The following is a 24,809-nucleotide window of genomic DNA, read 5'->3' on the forward strand; positions in this document are numbered from 1 at the left end:
CTCAGCGGCACCTAACAACACTTTAAATCTGTAGATCACTTTGGGTAGTGTTAACATCTTTACGTTATTAATAAGTCTTCCAACTCATACCATGAACATAGAATATTTTTATATTTATTTAAGTCTTCCCTAAAAATTTTCAGCAATGTTTTGTAACTTTCAATGTATAAGTCTTTCACTTACTTGGTTACACTTATTTCTAAGCATTTTATTGTTTTTGATACTATTGTAAATGTAGTAGTTTTCTTAATTTCCTTTTTGGATTGTTCATTGCTGGTGTATAGAGACAACTAATTTTTGCGTGTTGCTCTCTACCCTGCAACTTTGCTGACTTTGTTTATTAACTCTAGTAGGTATTTTTTGTGGATCCTTTGGGATTTCCTATATATATGATCATGTCATCTACAAGTAAAGATAGTTTTACTCCTCCTTTCCAATTTATGGAGCTGTGGTGGAATAGTGGTTAAGGCAGTTAGTCCTGTAGGCTAGTTTCTCTTTCGAGTCTGATTTTCTTCATTTCATACAACCTTTTGTGAAAGCTTTCCACAGCTTGTTTTATGCTTAGGTAGCAGCTTTCAGAATCTTAATGAAGGCTTGACCAACCTGACTGTAATCACCTCATGATTTCTTTATTCTTTTTAATATACACCAGTATTAATTGGTAGCGTGGATAGAAAAAATAGAGGACTGGATTTAATTTGCTGTGCAACCTTAGTTCAGTTACTTCTCCTACCTGGGCCTTACTAGGCCTTAATTTTACTAAGGGTTATACCACATAATTCCTGTAGGGTTTTCCAGTTATTAAACCTGCTGTTATGTTGTTTTTACCTAGCTTTTGGCTATGATCTTTTACTGCTCCTGAGATAAAGTAGAGGTAAAACTTTTGAAGATTTCTAGGATCTTAAAAATTCCTCAGGTTTGTTATTTTGCTACCCTCGTATGCCTCCTAGTAGTGTAGATAATACAGTTCTTAAAATGAAAAGGGTCTTATGTTGGCAGACTGCAAGGAATGTTGCTGGGTAAATAGCAAACAAATCCACAGCTGGACTGGGAAGGGAGAAAACCAGATAGAAAAAGAAGGTGGTGGCTGCTGTTACAAAAACAAAACATAGGTTTCAGATCCTGGCAGGGTCAGAGAAGTGTGCCCGAGGTCCTAATCAGCAGGATGCCCTGTGTAATTCTCTAACTCAGGGTCTCAAAGTTTATTAAATTGCATAGGACTAGACTTCAGGTCTCCAAACCTCCTGATTAATGTCTTGATACTATATTATGTTATATAATTTGAAATATTATTTAATATTACCTAGAGAATGAAAATACATGCATGAAATATTCTTTTATAATTTATTTGTATAGGTTTCTTTAACTACTTAACCTATTTTCTGGCTGCTGGTGCTGTTATTTTGGGAATTGGTTTCTTTGCTTTGGCATCAGCTTTGTGGTTCCTGATTTGCAAACGAAGGTAGGATTTATTATATTGTTTGTTAACTTTGTTTTTCTTTCATAAACTCAATAAAGGATTTTTTTCAGATGACATTAAACTTAAGTAACTATATGAGTATTGATTCTGTAATTTGGGATGTGAGTTATAGGCCCTTTAGTGAGGGTTAGGGAGGCTTTACATGTTTGAAATAGCCTGAAAAGAGAAGTCCTAGAGTCGCATAATAGCAATTTTCATGCACTAAAATTTTGAGGAATAATGAGAATCATTTTGTTCTCTAGATGACGTGGGTTTGGACATTCAGGCTAGACATTTAGAAAAAAATTTGATTTCCATTTTAGAGATTTAAAACATCATTGAGAGAGGAAGGTTCCCTTTCTCTTGGAGATATGTAATAAATTTGTTGACAGGAATGCTCTGGGATGGTCTAAAAATCATTCTTTGCCAGAGAAAGAAGGATAGGTTACTTGATACCTCAGTTCCTTTTAACCCTGAAAATTGGTGTTTCTAATTATGTACTCAGTTTAGAATTTGCTTTGTCTTATGATCTTCTCCCCCACACAAGCATGTTCCTGCTTCAGTGTTCCCTGTCTTCACAAATGAATACATACCATACATCCACTTGCACAAGTCAGAAACCTAGAAATTATTCCTTTATTCATTCTTTCAACAAATAATTACTGGGTGTCTGCCATTGTCCTGGGTACTGAGGATACAACTCTGAACAAGTCAGACAAGGTTCCTGTCTCACTAGTAGTATATCTGGGAGGAGACAGATAACGATCAGATAGATAAAGTTCAGGAAATGCCTCTTCAAGTAGGTAATATTTCATCTGAGACCTGGGTTAAAAGAATGACCCAGCGTATGAAGACCTAGAGCAAGAGCGTTCTAAGCTGAAAGCATAGCAAGTACACAGGCCCCACGGTGGGAACCATCTTGGCGTTGTTCAGTGAACAGAAAGAAGGCCTCTGTGGATAGACCATAGTGAGAAAGGGTGATACTGATACAAAATGAGGTTGAGGAGACAGGCATGTGCCAGATGACATAGGAATTTCTGGCTGGGATAAGGAGTTTGGGTTTTATTCTTTGTGACATTGGCAGTTTTAATAGGGGAACAACCTTATCATCAGAGAAATAGCTAACATCAAGTGCTTAATACATTGTAGTAGCTGCTCTAAGTGCTTTATATGTTATCTCATTTAGATTTCATAACAGCTCCACGAGTAGTAATATTATCCCCATTTTAAATACTGCGATGTCTTCTATAGCTGATTTACATTTTCATAACACTCTTTTTAAAAATATATACAATAAAGTGCACAAATTTTAAGTGTACAGTTTGATGAATTTTAACAAATATTTGCTTACGTAACCACCACCTCAATCAAGGTATAGAACTTTCCCGTCACCTCAGAAAGTACCCTCATACTCCTTTCCAGGCATCACCGCTCACATTTGCTCCAGAGGCAATCATTATTCTGATTTCTACGACTACCATGGATTAGTTTTACCTGATCTTGAACTTAATATAAATGAAATCATATGGATTTTTTTTTTTTATGTCTGGCTTCTTTAACCTAACATCATACTTTTGGATTCACTTATGCTGTTGCATTTATCTGTAGTTGATTCTGTTTATTGATGTGTAGTATTCCATTGTATGAATATACCTCAAGTTGCTATCCTTTAGCCTGCTAATGGATATTTGGGTCACTTCCAGTTTTTAGCTCTTAGGGATAAGCTGCTATAAACAGTCTTATATGAATCTTTTGTGCACATGTTTTCAGTTCTCTTGAAATACCTAAGATTGGAATTGCTGGACCATTTGATTAACTTTATAAAAAACTATCAAATACTTTTCCAAATGGGTATACCATTTTACACGCCCACTAGCAATGTATGAGTGTTCTGACTTGTATTTTAAAAGATATTTCTTATTGCTCTTCGAAGCCTGAATTGCAATGGAGTAAGAGGGAAAGCAGAGAGACAAGTTAGAAGACTATTGCATAGCCCAAGTGAGAGATAATGGTGGCTTGAACTAGTGTGAAAGAAGAGGAGATAAAAAGAAGGGGTGTTGATAAATTGAATGAGGTAGGGAAAGGTAAGTGAAAGGGCAGAATTAATGATAGCATCTAAGTTGTTATCCTAAGCAGCTGAGTAAGTTGGTAGTGCCATTTACTAAAATTAGGGGACAATTGGAGGATAGAGCAAATTGGAGAAGTGGTGATAAACTGAGAGTTGTGTTTTGGATATAAGTTTAAAAGTCTATTAAACATCCAGGTGGAAATGTGAAATGTCAGTTGAATATACATGTATGAAGTTCAGGAAAGAAGTCAGGTCTGGAGATTTAGGTTTTTGATATGTAGAGGGTATCTAATATCATAGGACTGGATGGGACTACCTAAGGAGTATTGATGAAAGAGAAGCGAAGAACCTACAACATTGCCCTTTAGACCACCACCATTTAGAAATCTAGCAGAAGAGGAAGAATCAACAAAGTGTGAGAACAGGGAAGAGAGACAGGTGCGATGTCAAGGAAGGCACAATTAGAAAATGTTTCAAAAAGGAAGTGGTACCAGTTATGTTGAAGGTGTTTAAGAAGTTGAGAAGAATGAGGCTAGAGAAGTAATTTTTAGCTTTTATACTATGGAGGTCATTGGTGACCTTGATGAGCAGTTTTGGTGAAGTGGTAGGTTCAGAAACTCACGTTTGAGAAGAACACAAGGTAAGAAAATTGAGACAAATATAGATGTCTCTTTCAAGAGCTTTGTGTGTGTGTGCGCGTGTGTGCGTGTGTGTGTGTGAGAGAGAGAGAGAAGGGGAACTGATAAATGAGGCAGTAGCTGGAAGAGAGTGTGGGGTCAAGGAAAGTTTTTTCCTAAAGGTGGAAGACATGCTTGGTATCTCTTTACCTCTTTCCTGACCCCACTAAATTTGAATCATCACCAAGTTCTATTTTACTTTATAAATCATTTAAATATATTCATTTATCTCCATTACAGCTGTCACCACCCTAATCTATCATCATCTGCCATATAGACTACTCCAGTAGTAGTTGTAACTGACGCCCTGCTTTAACAACAGATAAGAAGAACCGTTGCTGTTGAGACGATTCCGATTCATAGCGACCCTATAGGACAGAGTAGAATTCATTTAATCTCTTCTCCACAATTCAGCCAGACATTTTCCAAGTGCAAATATGATCAAATCACCCCACCTCTCCATCCCACCCCAATTAGATTATAAAGATCTTCTTAACTGCTTTTAGGATAAAGACAAAATAACATGACTTATGAGGCCCTACATGATCTGCCCATGCACACTCCCCAGTTTCTTCTCCCACTCTCCCCTGCCCTTTCTTTGCTTCTGCTACACAAACCTAACCTGGCCACAAGGCCTTTGTACTTGTTCTTTTCTCTGCGTAGAACATTCTTCCTCTCACATCTCCGCTTCTGCACCATACTTTGCCTGATAACTGTTACTATTTCTTCAGATGCCTATTTCAGTCATCCCTTCCTCAGGAAAGCCTTTCCTGACCTCTCTAACCATGTTAATTCCCTTTGTTTTATACTCATACAATAACAGGTAACTTTTATATACTTTCTACAATTGTAATTTTTCATAGTCCTGTGATTTTATTAATGTCTGACTTCTCTACTAATGTGTAAGCTCCATAGGAGGAGCAATGATAGTTTCGCGAGGACAGCGCCTTGTGTAATGCCTGACAGAGAGTAGATACTCAGTAAATTATTTGTTAAGTGAATTGAATCAAATGAATGAATCCTAATTATTAATACCTCATTAAGTAACATACTGTGGTCTCTTGAAATACTTTGGAAGTTTTGTAGTATCTGTGAAGAAGAGAAGGCAATCAGCATTATTTTTTAAGTCCCTAATTTAAAATGACTATTTTAAACTACATTCCCTTACATTAAACTATGTGCCTTTCACCAGCTGAGGTTTTACTTGCTACTTCATTGTTTTTACCCCTCTCTCACTTGTTTGTGGTGGTTGTGTGGGTAATGAAAGATCATAAGTATTCTTCCATTGTAAAGCATTAGATTCAGTTCAGTTTCCTTCCACTTTTTGCCAGAGATATTATTAAATACCAAAATCAACCAATGCATGGTCATTTTTTAAAATTTCCTTTGCCATTAAAAGCACATTTATGAAGAGGCTAATTAACATTAAAATGAATTATCTCACAACCAGAAAGGATATTAAAGACTCCTGATTAATCTTCAAACTGGAAAAATAAAAAGTAGCTTAATTTACATTATATGAATAAGATAGGTGTAATGGAATCAGTTATCATTGGGGAAGGGAGTATAAAAATTGATTTGTGCTTTCAAGAAGAAATATGTAGTAATAATATTCTTATTATTTAAACCTTTATAAATATTGGAAAATAGAATAATTTAATTGGTTTACATTCTAATTTATGTTTAATAATACTCTTTTAAAAATATTTTTCAGAGAAATATTTCAAAATTCCAAATTAACAGCAACCGATAAGAGATGCAGGCAAAGACCAGCAAAGGTGAAGACTAAATCTCATTCTCAGTGTGTTTTTATTTCTCGAAATTTTCATACTGGAAGATTCCAATTACAGGTAGAGAGTAATATTTTATAGCAATATTTTTTAAAGAATTTCTTTTGACACCATGTCATTAGCATTGTTTTTTAAGTTTGAAAAACATTATATATCTCTAGCCTGAGAACCAGTGTTACCCATAGGGGATTATTTTGAGGATGAAGATATGAGCAAAAGATCATGAGCAAATGGCATAAGAAAAACTGAAAAAAAAATATTAGGTCTGTCAGAGAAAAGAGGTTCAGAGACTAGATATTCAGACTGTGTAATGAATTCAGTTCAACAAGGGTTTATTAAGCCTTCATTATATTTCAAGCTCTTATTGGGGATAATAAAATACAGCCCCTACCCTCAAGGATCTCATGTAATATAAAGTAGGAGAGCAGACACATAATTAGTGTTATGTGGTAAGTGTCAAAACAGTGTTATATGAATAAAGTAAACAAGACCAGTAGAAATTTAAAATATGATATGGCTAAACAAAACAAAACCAGTTCAATGACCTTATATCATTAATAGATAAACTGATAGAAAGTCAGAATTTCCTTATACACCTTCAGTATTGAATTCAGTGTTCATTTTTTTGCTAACCAAACATTTATTGAGTGCCTCATATATGGCAACACTAATTTAGGCACTGAGGCTAAATAAATAATTTATGAGCCCAGCCCTAGATGAGCCCAAACTGTAGTAGAAAAGAAAAATATGTAAACTGATAATTATAACATAATGTGATAAGAGCCACATAGTTGATAAGGGAGCTTGAAGTCTTCACAGAGAAGGGAGTGCCTGTGTGGTGCAAAAGCTCGACTGCTAACCAAAAGATTTTTAAATTCAAGTCCACCCAGAAGTGCCTCAGAAGAAAGGTCTAGCAATCTATTTCTGAAAAATCAGCCATTGAAAACCCTATGGAGCAAAGTTCTACTCTTACATACATGGGTTTACCATGAGTTTGAGTTGACTTGATAGCAACTGTTGATAGGTACTGGTTTCACAGAGAAGACATTTGAGTTGGATTTTGAGGAATGAATAGAAGTTCGTCAGGAGGAAAGAAGACAAAGGACATTCTATGTTCAAAGGCTTTCAGCTATGAAAGAAAATGACATGTTTGGAGCCTAGGACTCAGAAGGGAGTGGTGGAAAAAATCCTGGAGATGTGATTATGATGAGCTTCATTAGGACCCTAAGGATTTTGGCTTTTAACGCCTAGGCTGTACAGATCCACTGGAAGCATTATAAGATTATGGTCAAGAGCATAGACTCTAGAGCCAGATCACTCATGTTTGAATCCTGGCTCTACCATTACTAGCTGGGCAACCTTAGGCAAGTTACTTAACTTCTCTGTGTCTCAGTTTCTTCATCTGCAAAATGAGGGTAATTTCACCTCCATACAGTTGTTGTGGAAATTAAAGGAACTAATATGTGAAAAGCACTCAAAATAGTGCCTGGCCACATAGCACCATAAAGTATACCATTATAATTGCTGGAGGGTTTCAAGCAGGCAAATGTTATGATCAAATTAATTCTAAAGGTTGTTAGCTCTGACTTTCAAATGAAGAGTCATCTGATTGTGTTGCAAAGAAAAAAAAATTTTCTATGTATGCATTTAACATTTATTGAATTTATCAAGTACCTTATCACATGATAGGCAGTAGTGATGTAATGATGTCCTCATAGGGTTTATCTAATAATTGATATAAACAAATAAAAAACAGTTGCTGAGTTGATTCTGCCTCATGGAGACCCCATGAGTGTCAGAATGAAACTGCCCTTTAGGGTTTTAATGGCTGATTTTTCAAAAGTAGATAACCAGGCCTTTCTTCCGAGGTGCCTCTGGGTGGACTTGAACTTCCAGCCTTTTGGTTGGCAGCCGAGTGGGTTAACCATTTGCACCACCCAGGGACTTCTAGAAACAAATAAACAATTAGAAAAGTGTCATAAGTGCTATGATAGAAGAAGTACATATATAAAACCAAAACCAAACCCTTTGCTGTTGAGTCAATTCCGGCTCATAGCAATCCTATAGGACAGAGTAGAACTGCCCCATAGGGTTTCCAAGGAGCAGCTGGGGGTCTAACTGCCGGCCTTTTGGTTAGCAGCCCAGCTCTTAACCACTACACTAAATTTTAATTAGGTTATTTATTATTCATTCAACAAATATGCAATAAGTTCCTCAGTGGAACTACTGTAATTAAAGTTAACCCTTGTTTTTCTTTGTAGTTTTGCCACAAATGTCAAGGATCCTTGAGTTATTAAATTTTATTTGTTTTTGGATTCCATATTTCATATAGTCTTTCGTTTTTTGCTTAGTATTATGTTTCTGAGATTCATCCAGGTTGGTGCATATAGCCATAGTTAATTATTTTTACTATTATATGGTTTTCCACTGTATGAATATGTCTCATTTTATGTTGTGGACATATGGTTTGTTTTCATTTGTTTCTGTACAGAATTTTTATAGGGAATATACCTGACAGTAAAATGGCTGAGTTGTGGGGTAACATGCTCAACATTATTAGACAATTATAAATTATTTTCAAAAGTAGCTTATCAATATACATCCCCTCAAGACATGCGTTACTGCTCACATTGTTCCATATATTCAACAATATTGATATTTTTAGGCTTCTAAATTTTTGCCAATTTGATAGTATATCACTGTGGTTTTGATTCGTATTTTTCTTCTTATAAATGAGGTGATTGTCTTTTCTAAAGTTCACTGGCTGTTTATGGTTCCCTTATGCGAAATGCCTGTTCAAATCTTTTATTTCTTTTTCTATTAGGTTGTTTGTCTTTTTATTACTTTTTAAAAGAGTTATTTATTCTGGATACCAATCCTCATCAGTTTTGTTAATTTCAATACCTTCATCTACTTTATGGCTTTTCTTTTTACTCTGTTTATAGTATATTTTGATAAACAAAAAATTCTTTAATTTTTAATGTAACTTCATATCTCAGCCTTTTCCTTTATGATTTATTATTTCCTTCCTTACTCTGAAGTTGTAGATACTCTTCTGTGTTGTCTTTTAAGAGTTTTATAGTTTTGCCAACATAGGTCTTTAATCCAGTCTAGAATTGATTTTTGTGTTTGGTGTAAGTAGGGATACAATTTAACTTGTTTCCATATGTCTTTTCGGATTTTGAGGATAATTGTGCTGCATTATTAGATCAAAGCCAATTATTTACAATATTAAATCTTCTAACCATGAATATGGTATGTCTCTTCATTTATATATGTTATTCTAATATTTTTCAATGAAGCTTTAGCGTTATTTTTATAAAAAGCCTTGCACATATTATGTTAACTTACTGCAAGATTTTTATCTTTATGTTTTTGTGATGTGATTTTTAAGTGCACTTTTTATTCTGGAATAATTTTAGATTTGTATAAAAGTTGCAAAGCTAATAAACACAGAGTTCTCATATACCCCTCACTCAGTTTCCCCTAACATTAAAATCTTAAATTATCGTATTACATTAGTCAAAACTAATAAATCAATATTGATACATTACTATTAAATAAACTTGACTTTATTTGGGTTTCACCAGTTTTGATGCAAATGTGCTTTTGCTCTTCTAGGACCTAACCCAGTTACCACATTCCATTTAGCCATTATGTTTCTTAAGTCTCCTCTGGTCTGTGACAGTATCTGTCTTTTCTTGTTTAACCTGATCTTTACAGTTTTGAGGAGTGCAGGCCATGTGTTTTGTAAGATGTCTTTCACTTTGGGTTTATCTGATGTTTTTCTCATGATCAGACTGAAGTTAAAGATTTTAGATTTGAGGGAAGAATACCATTGAGGTGAAATTGACTTAAAATATTCAAAAAATATTTTATTGATGTGTAATCACCTACAATAGAATGCAGGGATCCTAGAAATTCCACCCAGTGAGCATTGACAGTTGTATACTCAGTCAGTCAACACCCAAAACAAGATAACAGAAGAACATTTTTATTATCTAAGAAAGTTCCCTCATGTCCCTTACCAGTCAATTCCCTTTCCTATCCCAGGAAAGTACTTTCTGATTTCTATTAACAAGGTTTTGTTTTTATCTGTTCTTAAATCTCATGTAAATGGAATCATATAATATGTATCTTTTATGGCTTTCTTTCACTTCATACAACTTTTTGGGGTTTACCCATGTTATATGTGTATATAATATAGATATATGGGGTTGCTATGAGTTGGAATCAACTTGATCACAACAGGTGTATGTGTATGAGAACTGTTTATTCTTTCCATTAATAAGTAGTATTCTATTGATTGAGTATACAGCAGTTTGTTTATGCATTATCTCGTTGGGCACATGGTGTTTTCAGTTCAGGGCTATTATGAATAAGCCTGCTCTAACATTCATGTACAAGACTTCTTGTGAACATATATTTTGTTTCTCTTGGGTCAATACCTGAGCATGGAATTGTGGGAGCTTGGGTAGATGTACGTATAACTTTATGAGAAACTGCCAAACAGGTTTCCAAAGTGGTTGTACCATATTTCACTCTGATCAATAAAAAGCGAGAGTTCCAGCTGCTCCATGTCTTAGTTACTTAATGGTGCGATCACAAAAATACCACAAGTGGGTGGCTTTAGAGAACAGACACATATTTTCTCATAGTTCTAGAGCCTAGAATTCTGAATGGCTCTAGGAGGAGATCCTTCTTTGTCTCTTTCAGCTTCTAGTAGCTGCAGCAATCCTTGGTGTTCCTGGACTTACAGATGTGGCATGTGTCTGTCTTTGTATGGTATCTTTCCTCTCCATGCATGTCTCTGTGTCCATTCTGCTCTTTTTATAACTCAGAAGTGATTAGGTTTAGAACCCACCTCTCTCTAGCATTACCTCATTAATATAACATTAACATAAAACCCCTATTTCCAGACAGGATTCTATTACAGGTACAGAGATTAGGATCATAACACATATTTTGGGAGAATGCAATTCAATCCATTACACCCTGCATCATTGCCAACATTTAGTGTTATTAGTATATTTAATTATAGTCATTTTAGTGGGTGTGAAATGGCATTTCCATGTGCTTTTAATTTACATTTCCCTGATGACTAAAGATGTTGAGTTCCTTTTCATGTGTGTATTGGCTCATTATATAGTTTCTTTTGTGGTCTGTCCAAGTTGGATGTCCATTTTTTAATTGAGTTGTTTTTGTATTTTGATTTAGTGACTTTCAGGAGTTCTTCAAGTAATCTGGATGCAAGTCCATTGTCAGATACATATGTTGTGATTTTTTTTTCCTGGATTGGCTTGACTACTCATTTTTATAATGTTACCATTTGATCAGCAGAAAATTTTAGTGTTGATGAAGTCCAATCTGTGACTTCTTTCTTTTTAAAGGAAATGAGTATCCTGTCTAAGAAATATTTATCTTCCTAAGGTAGCAAAAAAATTCTCCTGTCTTCTTTTAGTTGCTCTATAGTTTTGAGTTTTATGTTTAGATCTATGATCCATCTCTAATTAAATTTTATTTGGTGTGAGTTAGCAATCAAAGCTCATCTTTTTCCATGAAAATATCCAGTTGTTACAAAAAATTTTGTTAAAATGACCTTCCTTTCCTCCTTGAACTAATTTGGCACTTTAATTGAAAATCAATTGATTGTATATATGTTGGCGTCATTCTTTCCCCCTCCCAGGTTTTTGTTTTCATTTTTGAGAATATACACAGCAAAATATACACCAATTTAGCAGTTTTTACACGTACAATTTAGTGACATTGATTACATTCTTTGAGTTGTGTAACCACTCCTTTTTCTGAGTTGTTCTTCCCTCATTAACATAAATTCACTGCTCCCTAAAGTTCCTGTCTAATCTTTCAAGTTGCTATTGTCAATTTGATCCCATGTGGATCGTTCTTAAAAGAGCATAAAGCTCAAGGAAGACATTTTTTACCAGTTAAGCTAAAATATTGTTTGGTTTTAAGAAGACTTAAGGGGATATTTTTGGTTTAACCCTGAAGATTATCTCAGGGCAATAGTTTCAGGGATTCATCCATTCTTCATGGCTCCAGAAAGTCTGGAGTCCGTGAGAATTTGAAATTCTTTTCTACATTTTCCTCCTTTTGATCAGAATTCTCTTATGGAATCTTTGATCAAAATATTCAGTAATGGTAATTGGGCACCATCCAGTTCTTCTGGTCTCATGGCAAAGGAGGCAGTTGTTTATGGAGGCAGTTAGGTACGCATTCCATATCCTTTGATTCCTGACTCTCCTTCTTCCTCTGTTGTTCCAGGCTGTTGGTCTCTTCCTTGAACTTGGTGTTTTGTTTAGTAAATTATTCGTCCTTAAACAACACCATATTGTCTTGATTCCTGTAACTTTATAGTAAGTCATGGAGTCAAGTAATTTAAGCTTACCAACTTTATTCTTTGTTCAAGGTGCTTTGCACTCCCATATAATTTAGGAAGCATTCTGTATAGTTCTTCAGAAAGTCTGCTTGCATTTTTTTGAAATAGCATTGAATCTATAAATCAATTTAGGGAGAATGGACATCTTAACATTGAGTCTTGCAATCCATGAACATGGTATGTTGTTGTGTGCCATCAAGTCGATTCCAACTCATAGTGACTCTATAGGACAGAGTAGAACTGCCCCATAGAGTTTCCAAGGAGCAGCTGATGGATTCAAAGTGCCAACCTTTTGGTTAGTAGCTTGAGCTTTTAACTACTTTGCCAGCAGGGTTCCATGAACGTTGTATACTCTGCTGTTATCAAGGTCTTCTTTAAGTTTATTTTGTACTTTTTAGTATAAAAGTCTTGCATGTTATTTGTTATCTATATCACTAAGTGTTTTTGATGCTATTGTCAATAGTATGGATTTTAAAATTTTGTACTCCAATTGTTGTAAACAGAATTACAATTTATTTCTTTTGAATTTTTATTCTGAAAGGACTACAGACTCAAGAAGTTTCAAAAAAAATACGCACACGGAGATGTCTTGTGTACCTATCACATGACTTCCCTCAATGGTAATATCTTACAGAAATACAGTACATTATCAAAAGCAGGAAACTGATATTGCCACAATGCAATTAACTAGACTACAGATCATATTCAGATTTTAGCAGTTTCCTCATACACTAATTTTTTGTCATCTTTGTGTATAGTTCCATGACATTTTATCATATGTATAGATTTTTATAACACCTCCATCACAATCAAGTCACAAAACTGTTCCATCACCACAAAGGAATGCCCTCATGCTGTCCCCTTCCCTGTGCAGCAGTCTTTCCTTCCCTAGCAACCACTAATCTGCTCTCTCTATATATAATTTCGTAATTTCCAGAATGTTATATAAATGGTATCATATAACATGTGACCTTTTGAGATTGGCTTTTGTTCATTCAGCATAATATCCTTAAGATCCATCCAAGTGGTTGCATGTATCAATAGTTTGTTCCTTTTTATAGCTGTGTAGTGTAATAGTGTATAGATGTACCACAGTTTTTTTAACCATTCACCTGTTGAAGGACATTTGATTTTTTCCAGTTTGGGACTATTGTAAATAAAGATGCCATGAGCATTTATGAACATAAGTTTTCATTTCTCTAGGATAAGTATACAGGAATGCACATTTGGTAAGTATATGTTAAATTTTTTAGGAAACTACCAGACTGATTTTTAAAGTGACTGTCCCATTTTACATTCCCACTAGCAATGTATGAGAGATCCAGTTTTGTGTGTGTGTGTGTCCTTGCTAGCATTTGGCACTATCAGTATCTTTTATTTTAGTCATTCTAAAAGATGTGCAGTGATCTTAATTTGCATTTCTTAATGGGTAGCAACACTGAACATCTTTTCATGTTTTCCTTCTATGGGGAGGCCTGGTTACGCAGTGGTTAAACACTCAGCTACTAACTGAAAGGTCAGTGGTTCAAACCCAACAGATGCTCCGTGGGAGAAAGATGTAGCAGCCTGCTTTTATAAAGATTTAAAGAGCCCTGGTGGCATAATAGTTAAAAGCTACAGCTCCCTAACCAAAAGGTCGGCAGATCGAATCCACCAGCCACTCCTTGGAAACCCTAAGGGGCAGTTCTGCTCTGTCCTATAGGGTCAACTGTGAGTTGGAATCGACTTCACGGCAGTGGGTTCAGTTCAGTTACAGTTAGGTGGTGTAGTGGTTAAGACCTCTGCTGCTAACCAAAGTTCAGTTTATTTTATAAAAGTAAAGATGTACAGCCTTGGAAACTCTGTGGGGTAGTTTTACTCTGTCTTATAAGGTCAATGGGATTTGAAATTGAATCGTCAGTAGCGGTTTTATGTATATTCTGGATAGGTATCCTTTGTCAGATATGTGATCTGCAAATATTTTCTCCCATTTTATGATTTGTCTTTTCATCCTCTTAACAGGGTCTTTTGCAAAGCAGAAGTTTTAAATTTTGACTAAGTCTAATTTATCCGTTTTCCCTTTTATGGATCATTCTTTTGGTGTCATGTCCAAGAACTACTAGACTAACCCTAGGTCACAAAGATTTCCTCCTGTCTTCTTTATAAAATTTTTATAGTTTTAGGTTGTTTTTGTGTCCTATATAGCAGCTTTGTTGTTTTATTAGTTACCATTGAGTCTTTATTGACTCATGGTACTTATAGAGATATAATTCACATATAATTCACTCTTTTTAAAGTATACAATCAATGGCTTTTAGTATATTCACAGAGTTGTATGACCAGCACAGCAGTAAACTTCAGAACATTTTTATCACCCCCAAAAAGAAACGCCATGCTCATTGGCAGTCATTCCCAATTCCACCTAGCCCCCATTCCCTGGAAACCATTAATCTACTTTCTGTCTCTACAGATTTGCTTATTCTGGGCATTTCCTGTAAATTGAATCATACAATATATGGTCTTTTGTAACTGGCTTCTTTAATTTAGTATAACATTTTCAAGGTTCATCAGTGTTGTACCCTGTATCAGCACTTCGTCCTTTTTATGCCTGAATAATATTCCATTGCATTGATAATGGAGCACTGGTGGCGCAGGGTTAAGAGCTCAGGCTGCTGACCAAAAAGTCAGCAGTTTGAATCCACCAGCCACTCCTTAGAAACCCTGTGAGGCAGTTCATCTCGGTCCTATAGGGTCACTTTGAATCTGAATCTACTTGATGGCAACAGATTTGGTTTTTTGGTTTGCATTGATAATACCATATTTTGTTTATATATTCATTGGTTAGTGGACATTTGGGTTGTTTCCACTTTTTGTTGTTGTTCTTAGGTGCTGTTGAGTCAGTTTCTACTCATAGTGACGTGTTGTACAACAGAAGGAAACACTGCTCTGTCCTCCGCCATCCTTACAATTGTCGTTATACTTGAGCCCACTGTTGCAGCCACTGTGTCAGTCCATCTTGTTGAAGGTCTTCCTCTTTTTCGCTGACCCTCTACTTTACCAAGCACGATGTCCTTCTCCAGGTACTGATCCCCCCTAATAACATGTCCAAAGTATGTGAGCCATAGTCTCTCAATCCTTGCTTCTAAGGAGCATTCTGATTGTACTTCCACTTTGTAGCAATTATAAACAATGCTGCTACGAACACTTGGGTGCAAATTTTTGTGTATATATATATATATATTTTTTTATCTTGAGTATATAGCTATGAGTGAATTGCTGGATCATGTGATAACTCTGTCTAAGCTTTGAAGAGCTAACAGCTTGTTTTCCCAAACCCCTGCACTATTTTACATTCCTGTCAGTGGTCCATGAGGATTCCAATTTTCCACATCCTTGCCAACGTTTGTTATCTATCTTTTTGATTAGAGCTATCCTACCCAGTACCCATTGGACAGAGTATAACTGCCCCATTGGGTTTCCAAGGCTGTAATCTTTACGGAAGCAGACTACCACCTCTTTCTCCCATGTAGTGGCTGGTGGGTTTGAATTGCCAAGCTTTTGGTTAGCAGCTGAGCACTTTACCATTGCACCACTGGGCTCCTTGTTGTTGTTAGGTGGTGTGGAGTTGGTTCCCACTCATAGCAACCCATGTTCAGCAATGAAACACTGCATGGTACTGCACCATCCTGATGATCATTACTATGATTGAACCCATTGTTGTAGCCACTGTGTCATTCCATCTCATTGAGGGTCTTCCTCTTTTTCACTGATCCTATACCTTACCAGGATCCCTGGTGGCATAGTGGTTAAGAGCTCGGCTGCTAACCAAAATGTCGGCAGTTGAAGTCCGCCAGCCGTTCCTTGGAAACTCTATGGGGCAGTTCTACTCGGTCCTCTAGGGTCTAGAGTAATTATTGACGTTTTAGTCTCATATAGATGATTTTTTTAACTGTAGTTTAGTTGAAGGTTTACAGAACAAACTAGTTTCTCATTAAAACAGTTAGTATACATATTGTCTTGTGACATTGGTTACCAGCCCCACAACATGTCATCACTCCCCGCTTCTCAACCTTGGGTTCTCTGTTACCAGTTTACCTGTACCCTCCTGCCTTCTAGTCCTTGCCCCTGGGCTGGTGTGCCCCTTTATTCTTGTTTTGTTTTATGGGCCTGTCTGGTCTTTGGCTGAAGGGTGAACCTCAGGAGTGACTTCATTACCAAGCTAAAAGTGTGTCCAGGGGGCATACTCTTGGGGTTTTTCCAGCCTCTGTCAGTACAGTAAGTCTGGCCTTTTTTTGTGAGTTAGAATTTAGTGTACATTTTTCTCCAGCTCTGTCCAGGACCCTCTATTGTGATCTCTGTCAGAGCAGTCAGTGGTGGTAGCTGGGCCCCATTTAGCTCTGCTGGACTCAGTGTGGTGGAGGCTGTGGTAGTTGTGGTCCATTAGTCCTTTGGATTAATCTTTCCCTTGTGTCTTTGGTTTTCTTCATTCTTCCTTGTTCCAGATGGAGTGAGACCAGTGGAGTATCTTAGATGGCCACTCACAAGCTTTTAAGACCTCAGATGCTACTCACCAAAGCAGAATGTAGAACATTTTCTTTATAAACTATGTTACACCATGTGAGTTAGATATTTCCCAAGACCATGGTCCTCATAGTCCTCAGCCCAGTAATTCGGTCCCTCAGGGAGTTTGGATGTGTCTGTGGTGCTTCCCTGCCCTTGCCTTGGACAAGTTGTGCTGGCTTCCTCAGTATTATGTACTGTCTTACCCTTCACCAAAGTTAACACTTATATAGACAGATTTTTAATAGAGCCTGGTACTAATGGATAATATCCTTTATTTTGTGTGCCAATGTGTTATTTCACTAAAAGGTGACCTCAAGGGATAGTTTCAGTTCAAGGTTTAAAGAGTATCTCAGGGTGATAGTCTTAGGGAGTTCTCCAGCCTCAACTGGTCCAGTAAGTCTGAACTTTTTCAGAATTTGAGTTCTGTTTCATATTTTTCTCCCATTTTATTTGGATCCATCTATTGTGGCCCTGATCAGAATGGTCAGTAGCAATAGCTGGACACTATCTAGTTCTGGCCTTAGTGTAGATGAGGTTGTGGCTTGTGTAGGCTATTAGCCCTGTAGACTAGTTTCTTCTGAAACTTTGGTTTCCTTCTTTCTCTTTTGCACCTAAAGAGTAGAGACGATAGTTGTATCTTAGGTAGCTGCTTGCAAGCTTTTAACACCCCAAATGTTACTTATCTCAGTAGGATGAAGAACACGAACTTTGTGGTGTCAGTTGACTGAGTTGTTCCAGGAAACTAAGGACCTAGGCCGTCAAACCTAGAAAACCATTCTCGCAAGGTGTTTGGTTATGTCTGAGAAGTATCTGTAACTGTATCTTGTGTGGATATATGTGCATGCACACACATATCTATACATACCTGTATGTATCAATATCTCTAAGGGTTGCTTTATTTTTTTTCTCGCTTATAATTTGTTTGACACTTTCAATCTGTGGATCGGTACTGGGATAGTTAATTTCATGTGTCAACTTCGCTAGCCTGTGGTGCTCATCTCTAGTTGCTATTATGGAGTAGTTACAGATGGTTAAATCAGTTGGCCTTAAGTAAAGCAGATTACCTTCCGTAATGTAGGTGGGCCTCAATCACTTCAGTTGAAGGCCTTAAGAGCAAAGAGGATGATTCCCTAGGGTTTGTTCTGCCTCCGGCCTAAAAATAGATATTTTGACAGAACTCACTCTTCATTCTTTCCATTGCCTGAACTATGGATTTTGTGTGGGTGACTTTAAAAAACAGAAGTGTATTTCTTCATAGTTCAGGACACTAGAAGTCTGAATTCAAGGTGTGGCTCTTGTGGGCCATCTTAGCTGCCTATAATCCTTTAAATGCTTCTGTCCCTGTTATCTGTCTCCCTCTTCTCTCTGTGTCTCTGTTTTCTATCTACTCTTTTTATAACTCAAATTATTAGTTTTAGAACCCACCCTACTCAGGTATGACCTAATTACCATAACAAAGATAACCCTCTTTCCAAACAGGATCATATTTACAGATATAAGGGCCAGAATTTCAATACTTACTTTTGCGGTGGATACAATTCAATCCATAACTGATACTGAGAGTGGTCCTGGAGAAACAGAATCTTAAAGGTGAATTCTCTGAATTGCTTTTGGGGTTTCTGGAATTGGTTCTTAAGTCTGGTTAGATTTAAAGGCACTCATGACTATATTTCCAGTAGTAAAGGTGGCACTGATAGTCCATGGTATGATGTGGTAATAAAAAAAAAATCCAAATCCATTGCTGTCGAGCAGATTCCGACTCATAGCAACCCTATAGGACAGAGTAGAACTGCCCCACAGAATTTCCGTTGTAGATTCAAACTGCCGACCTTTTAGGTTAGTGACCAAAGCATTTAACCACTATGCCACCAGGATTTCCATGATGTGGTAATAGAAATATGTAAAATATCACCATTGAACATTGGTAGTCAAACACAAGAGACAAGATCCTGGGTGATCATATATTTGATACCTTAGAACATTTTTGTCAAACTGACAAGTAGAGTGTCATTGACTAATTGCTCTTACTTTCACTGGACATAAGGAGGAAAGAAAAGAATGAGCCCAAGGCTTCAAATGCCAGCTCAAGCACTGCATAAAACCAAATCAAACCCATTGCCATGGAGTCTGTTCCAACTTATGGTGACCCGTGTGTTACAGAGTAGTATTGAGCTCCCTAGGATTTTCTTGGCTATAGTCTTATGGAAGCAGAAAGCTAGGCCCTTCTTCTGCAACACCACAGGATGGGTTCTAACTGCCAACCTTTCAATTAGTAGATGAGTGCAAACTGTTTGCACTACTCAGGGACCTTAAGCTCTGCATAAGTGACTGCAAGTTGTGACATGTGCCCTGAAGTAAACCTTATCTCCTGTAGCCATGGGACAGAGTAAGAGAGAGAGATTGAGATTTACTTCAAGGAATTGGCTCATGCAGTTGTCGGGGCTGGCATGGTAGGTCCAAAATCCATAGGTTGGGCAACAGGCTGGAAACTCGTGCAGGCTTTTGTCTCAAGCTCCATAGGACAGGCAATGAGAAGAGTGAGATGAGGTTTCTGCCAAAACATCTATTTATACTCTGTAGGCAGAATATACACTAGGGAAACTCACTTTTAGCTCTTAAAACCTTCAACTGATTGATTACATTAGATTAGATTACATTATAGAAGGTAATCTAGTTTACTTAGGGCCTACTGATTTAATCACACCTGGAAGTGCTCAGGTGCTCACTGAAAGGTTGGCCGTTCAAATCAACCCAGAGGTGCCTTGGAAGAAAGACTTGGTAATCTGCTTTCAAAAATCAACCTTTGAAAACCGTACGGAGCACAGTTCTACTCTGACACATATGGGGTCACCATGAGTAGAAATCAACTACATGGCAACTGTTATTTTTAACTGTTCTATAACAGCCCATGTAATTTCTCCATGACAGCAACTAGTCTAGTGTTTGACCAAACAACGGGGAGCCATAGCCTAGCCAAATTGACACATAAAATTAACCATCACATGAATAAGCTTTGATAATTTGTATCTTTCAAGGGATTTATCTGTTTGATCTAAGTTATCAGATTTATTGGCATGAAGTTGTTCATAATATTCTCTTATTTTTTTAATGTCTCTGGTATCTATAGTGATATCCTCTTTCTCTTTTCTCATATTTCTAATTTGTCCCTTCTTTTTTTCCCTGGCCAGTCTGGCTAGAGTTTTATCAGTTTTATTGATCTTTTCGAAGAATCAGATTTTTCCTTTTAGTATCAAGGCTTTACTTGTAGTTAGATGGAAATACATTGGATGGTTTTGAGAAGAGAAGTGACATTCCTTGATTTTGTATTTTAAAAGGATTCCTCTGGTTGCCAGATGAAGAGTAGAACAGTTAGAAGCAGGAAGAACCACTTAAGTGATTATTGCAATAGTGAATTTACAATAAAAATGGCACCTACTGGAGTTTTGCTCTGTTTAGCAGATGTATACAGTGTTATTAGGAAAAGAAGATCCAGTACTTATAAGTATCCCTGAGGCACTCTAAACTTTAGAAGTTTAACAGCAGCCAGTGTGGTAGGAAGAGGACCAAGAGGTACCCCAAAAGCCTAGTGAAAAAAGAATTCAGGAAGGTGAGAGTTATGAACTGTGGTGTGTGTGTGTGTGTGTGTGTGTGTGTGTGTGTGTTCTTTTTGAACCATTTGGGAGAACATTGCACATGCTATTCTCCTTCACTCCTTAATATTTATGCATGTACATCCTAAAAATGAGGATATTTTCAGTAGAGTTTTCAAGTTCAGGGAATTTAATATTGATGTAATACTTTTATATAATCTATAATCCATATTCCATTTTTGTCAATTATTCTTACAATGTCCTTTATAGAATTTTTTCCTCTGCATCCAGTCTAGAATCACATTTGCATTTTCTTATCAAATCCCTTTAGTCGGTAATCTGGGACAGTTATTCAACCTTTGTCTTTCATTATACTGACTTTTTAAAATTTTATTTTATTGTGCTGTTGGTGAAATTTTACAGCACAAATTAGTTTCTCATTTGAAAATTTATACACATCATTTTGTGACATTGGTTACAATCCCTGCAGTGTGTCAGCACTATCCCCCTTTCCCTTTACACCCTGGGTTTCCTGTGTCCACTTGCCCATTTTTCCTGTCTCTTCATGCCTTCTCAGCTTTGCTTTTGAGCAGGTGTTGCTCGTGTGGTCCCATATACTTGATAGAACTAAGAAGCACGTTCCTCACATATATTATTGTTTGTTTTATACGCCTGTCTGATCTTTGGAAGAAAGGTGGATTTCAGGAGTGGCTGCAGTTCTGAGTTAGCTGGGTGTCGGGGGGCCATAGTCTCAGGGGCTCCTCTAGTCTCTGTCAGACCAGTAAGTCTGTTCTTTTTATGTGAATTTGAATTTTGTTCTACATTTTTCTCCTGCTCTGTCTGGAACCCTCTATTGTGATCTCGGTCAGAGCAGTCAGTCGGTGGTGGTAGCTGGGCACCATCTAATTCTTCTGGGCTCAGGCTGGTAGAGGCTATGGCTCCTGTGGTCCATTAGTCCTTTGGATTAATATTTTCCTTGTTTCTTTGGTTTTCTTCATTCTCCTTTGCTCCATTCGGAATGGGATCAATAGATAATCTTAGATGGGCATTCACAAGCTTTTAAGACCTTAGACACTACTCACCAAAGTAGGATGTAGAACATTTTCTTCATGAACTATGTTATGCCAACTGACCTAGATGTTCCCCGAGACCACGGTCCCCAGCCTTCAGCTCCAGTAACTTGGTCCCTCAAGGTGTTTGGATGTGTCTCGGAATCTTCTATGACTTTGCTTTGGTAAGGCTGTGCTAACTTCCTCTGTATTGTGTGTTGTTTTTCCCCTTACCAAAGTTAACACCTGTCTACTATCTAGTTAGTGATTTTCCCTCCCCACCCCTCTGCTGACTCATAACCATCAAAGATTGTTTTTTTTTCTGTGTGTAAACCTTTTCTTTTTATAATAGTAGTCTCATACAATATTTGTCCTTTTGTGATTGACTTATTTCACTCAGCATAATGCCCTCCAAATTCATCGATGTTGTGAGGTGTTTCACAGATTCATCATTGTTCTTTATTATTGGGTAGTATTCCATTGTGTGTATGTACCGTAACTTGCTTATCGATCTATTGATGGGCACGTAGGTTGTTTCTGTCATTTTGCTATTGTGAATAATGCTGCAGTGAAAATGGGTGTGCATATGTCTATTCGTGTCTCAGCTCGTATTTCTCTAGGATACATTCCTAGGAGTGAGATTGCTGGATCATATGGTATTTCTATTTCTAGCTTTTTAAGGAGGAGCCATATCTTCTTCCATAGTGGTTGTACCATTTTACATTCCCACCAGCAATTCATAAGATTCCAGTCTCTCCACGACCTCTCCAACGTTTGTTATTTTCTGTTTTTTGTTGTTGTTGTTGTGTCATACCAGTAATATCTGTTTTTTTGTTTCATACCAGTAATATCTCATTATAGTTTTGATTTGCATTTCTCTAGTGGCTAATGATAGGAAATGTTTCCTTGTGTGTCGGTGAGCTGCCTGAATGTCTTCTTTGGTGAAGTGTCTGCTCATATTCTTTGCCCATTTTTTATTCGGATTATTTGTCTTTTGTTGTTGAGGTTTTGAAGTATTCTATAGATTTTAGAGATTAGACCTTTGTTGGATATGTCATAGCCAAAAGTTTTTTTCCCAGCCTGTAGTTTCTGTTTTTACTTTTTTGATGAAGTCTTCTGATAAGCATGTTTAATTTCTGGGAGCTCCCAATTATCTAGTTTATTTTCTGGTGTTTGTACATTTTTTTTAAAGTAATTTTTATTGTGCTTTAAGTGAAAGTTTACAAATCAAGTCAGTCTCTCACACGAAAACCCATATACACCTTGCTACACACTCCCAATTACTCTCCCCCTAATGAGACAGCCTGCTCTCTCTCTCCAGTCTCTATTTTCATGTCCTTTTCACCAGCTTCTAACCCCCTCCACCCTCTCATCTCCCCTCCAGGCAGGAGATGCCAACATAGTCTTAAGTGTCCACCTGATTGAAGAAGCTCACTCCTCACCAGGATCCCTCTCCAACCCATTGTCCAGTCCAATCCATGTCTGAAGAGTTGGCTTTGGGAATGGCTCCTGTCCTGGGGCAACAGAAGGTCTGGGGGCCATGACCACTGGGGTCCTTCCAGTCTCAGTCAGACCATTAAGTCTGGTCTTATGAGAATTTGGGGTCTGCATCCCACTGCTCTCCTGCTCCCTCAGGGGTCCTCTGTTGTGTTCCCTGTCAGGGCAGTCATCAGTTGTAGCCAGGCCCCATCTAGTTCTTCAGTTTGTACATTTTTAGTTAAGGCTTGTATTGTATTTATGGCGTGTATTAGGGCCTCTAGCATTGTCCCTATTTTTTCTTGCATGATTTTTATTGTTTTAGGTTTTATATTTAGGCCTTTGATTCATTTTGAGTTAGTTTTTCTGTATGGGGTGAGGTATGGGTCATGTTTCATTTTTTTACAGAGGGACATCCAGTTTTGCCAGCACCATTTGTTAGAAAGACTGTCTTTTCCCCATTTAATAGACTTTGGTCCTTTGTCAAATATCAGTGGGCCGTGGGTGGATGGATTTGCATCTGGGTTCTCTATTCTGTTCTCTTGGTCAATGTGTCTGTCCTTGTACCAGTACCAGGCTGTTTTGACTACCATGGCTATATAGTAGGGATATTGACATTTTTGAAGAACACAAACCAGTTATTTTATAAATCATAGACTATGCCCCAGTTTGGCTTATCCTTATGATTAGATTTAGGTTATCATATCTGAAGACTTTCAATATTCATCTGCCAGATCACTAAGGATGTTAGTTTTGATCACACACCAAGGTATAGTTCCCGCCCCCCACTGCATTATTCCCATCTTTACTCTTGCAATCAATAAGCAGTCTGTGTAGAGACACTTTGAACCCCTGCAGATATCCTTCTTTTCATCAAACTTTACTTCCTAGCTATAGCATCTGTTGATGAGTCTTCGCTGATCCAATCTTTCCTAAATTGTAGCAAAATGGTATTTTCTAACTCTACCACTCCTACCCACATTTATCATTTGATTTTCTATCATATGGAAGAAGCTTTCCCTTCTCATTTATTTACTTATTTATTATCAGTATAAACTTATTAATTTCTATTTTACTCAGTGGATTATAATCCATTACTACCATTATTTTGATGCTTACATTTTACCTAGCAGGTATGTCCTTTAAGATGGTTCCTCTATCTTTTTTTACATATCCCCACCGTTTTTTTAGTTCATCCTTATTTTCTGATACTGTAACACCATTTTTAATAGTTGGAAGAGTATCCATTGTTTACCATTTTATTACTCTTGGTTTATTGATTGCAGGTTTTATTAAATGCTAAACAGTGCTGTGATGAACATTCCAGTAACTGAGTATTTACACAAATCCAAAATTAATTACTTGGATAATAAATTTCTAGAAGTGGTTTTGTTAAATTGCCCTCCAGAAAAAAATCTACTTATTTGCACTAGCGAGTATATAAGAAAGCCCCCTACTTTTTTTTTTTAGCATGCCCATTTTTGTCATCCCCTAATTTGGGTAGAATTTTAATCAGCGTAGGGCCTTACTGCTCAAAGTGTGGTCCCCACCCCAGACTGCCTGAGTCAGAGTCTGCATTTTAAGCTCCCCAGGTAATTAACAGGCACATTAAAGTCTGAGAAGCAATCTTTATACACGGTTTGGGTACTGTACACAAGGTGTATACATGTGTGCACATAAGTATCTTAAGCAAGCCTTGGGATGCTTGGGAGGGGGGCAGGACAATGTAGGTCAACAAAGAATACTAACACTTTTTCCCTC

At 37.1% G+C, this 24,809-nt stretch overlaps 1 protein-coding gene across 1 annotated transcript in view; it reads left to right on the plus strand.

The window, feature by feature from the left end:
* Nucleotides 1-395: 395 nt before the first annotated feature.
* Nucleotides 396-24,809, plus strand: part of C3H1orf185 (chromosome 3 C1orf185 homolog) — a 30,155-nt gene continuing 5,741 nt past the window's right edge. The window contains exons 1-3 of the mRNA XM_049875542.1: nucleotides 396-408; nucleotides 1,357-1,462; nucleotides 5,919-6,054. Coding sequence (XP_049731499.1) covers nucleotides 396-408; nucleotides 1,357-1,462; nucleotides 5,919-6,054 — 255 coding nt within the window. The remainder of the gene's footprint in view (nucleotides 409-1,356; nucleotides 1,463-5,918; nucleotides 6,055-24,809) is intronic.

This window comes from Elephas maximus, chromosome 3 (assembly GCF_024166365.1).
Source record: "Elephas maximus indicus isolate mEleMax1 chromosome 3, mEleMax1 primary haplotype, whole genome shotgun sequence".
NCBI classification, from domain to species: domain Eukaryota; kingdom Metazoa; phylum Chordata; class Mammalia; order Proboscidea; family Elephantidae; genus Elephas; species Elephas maximus.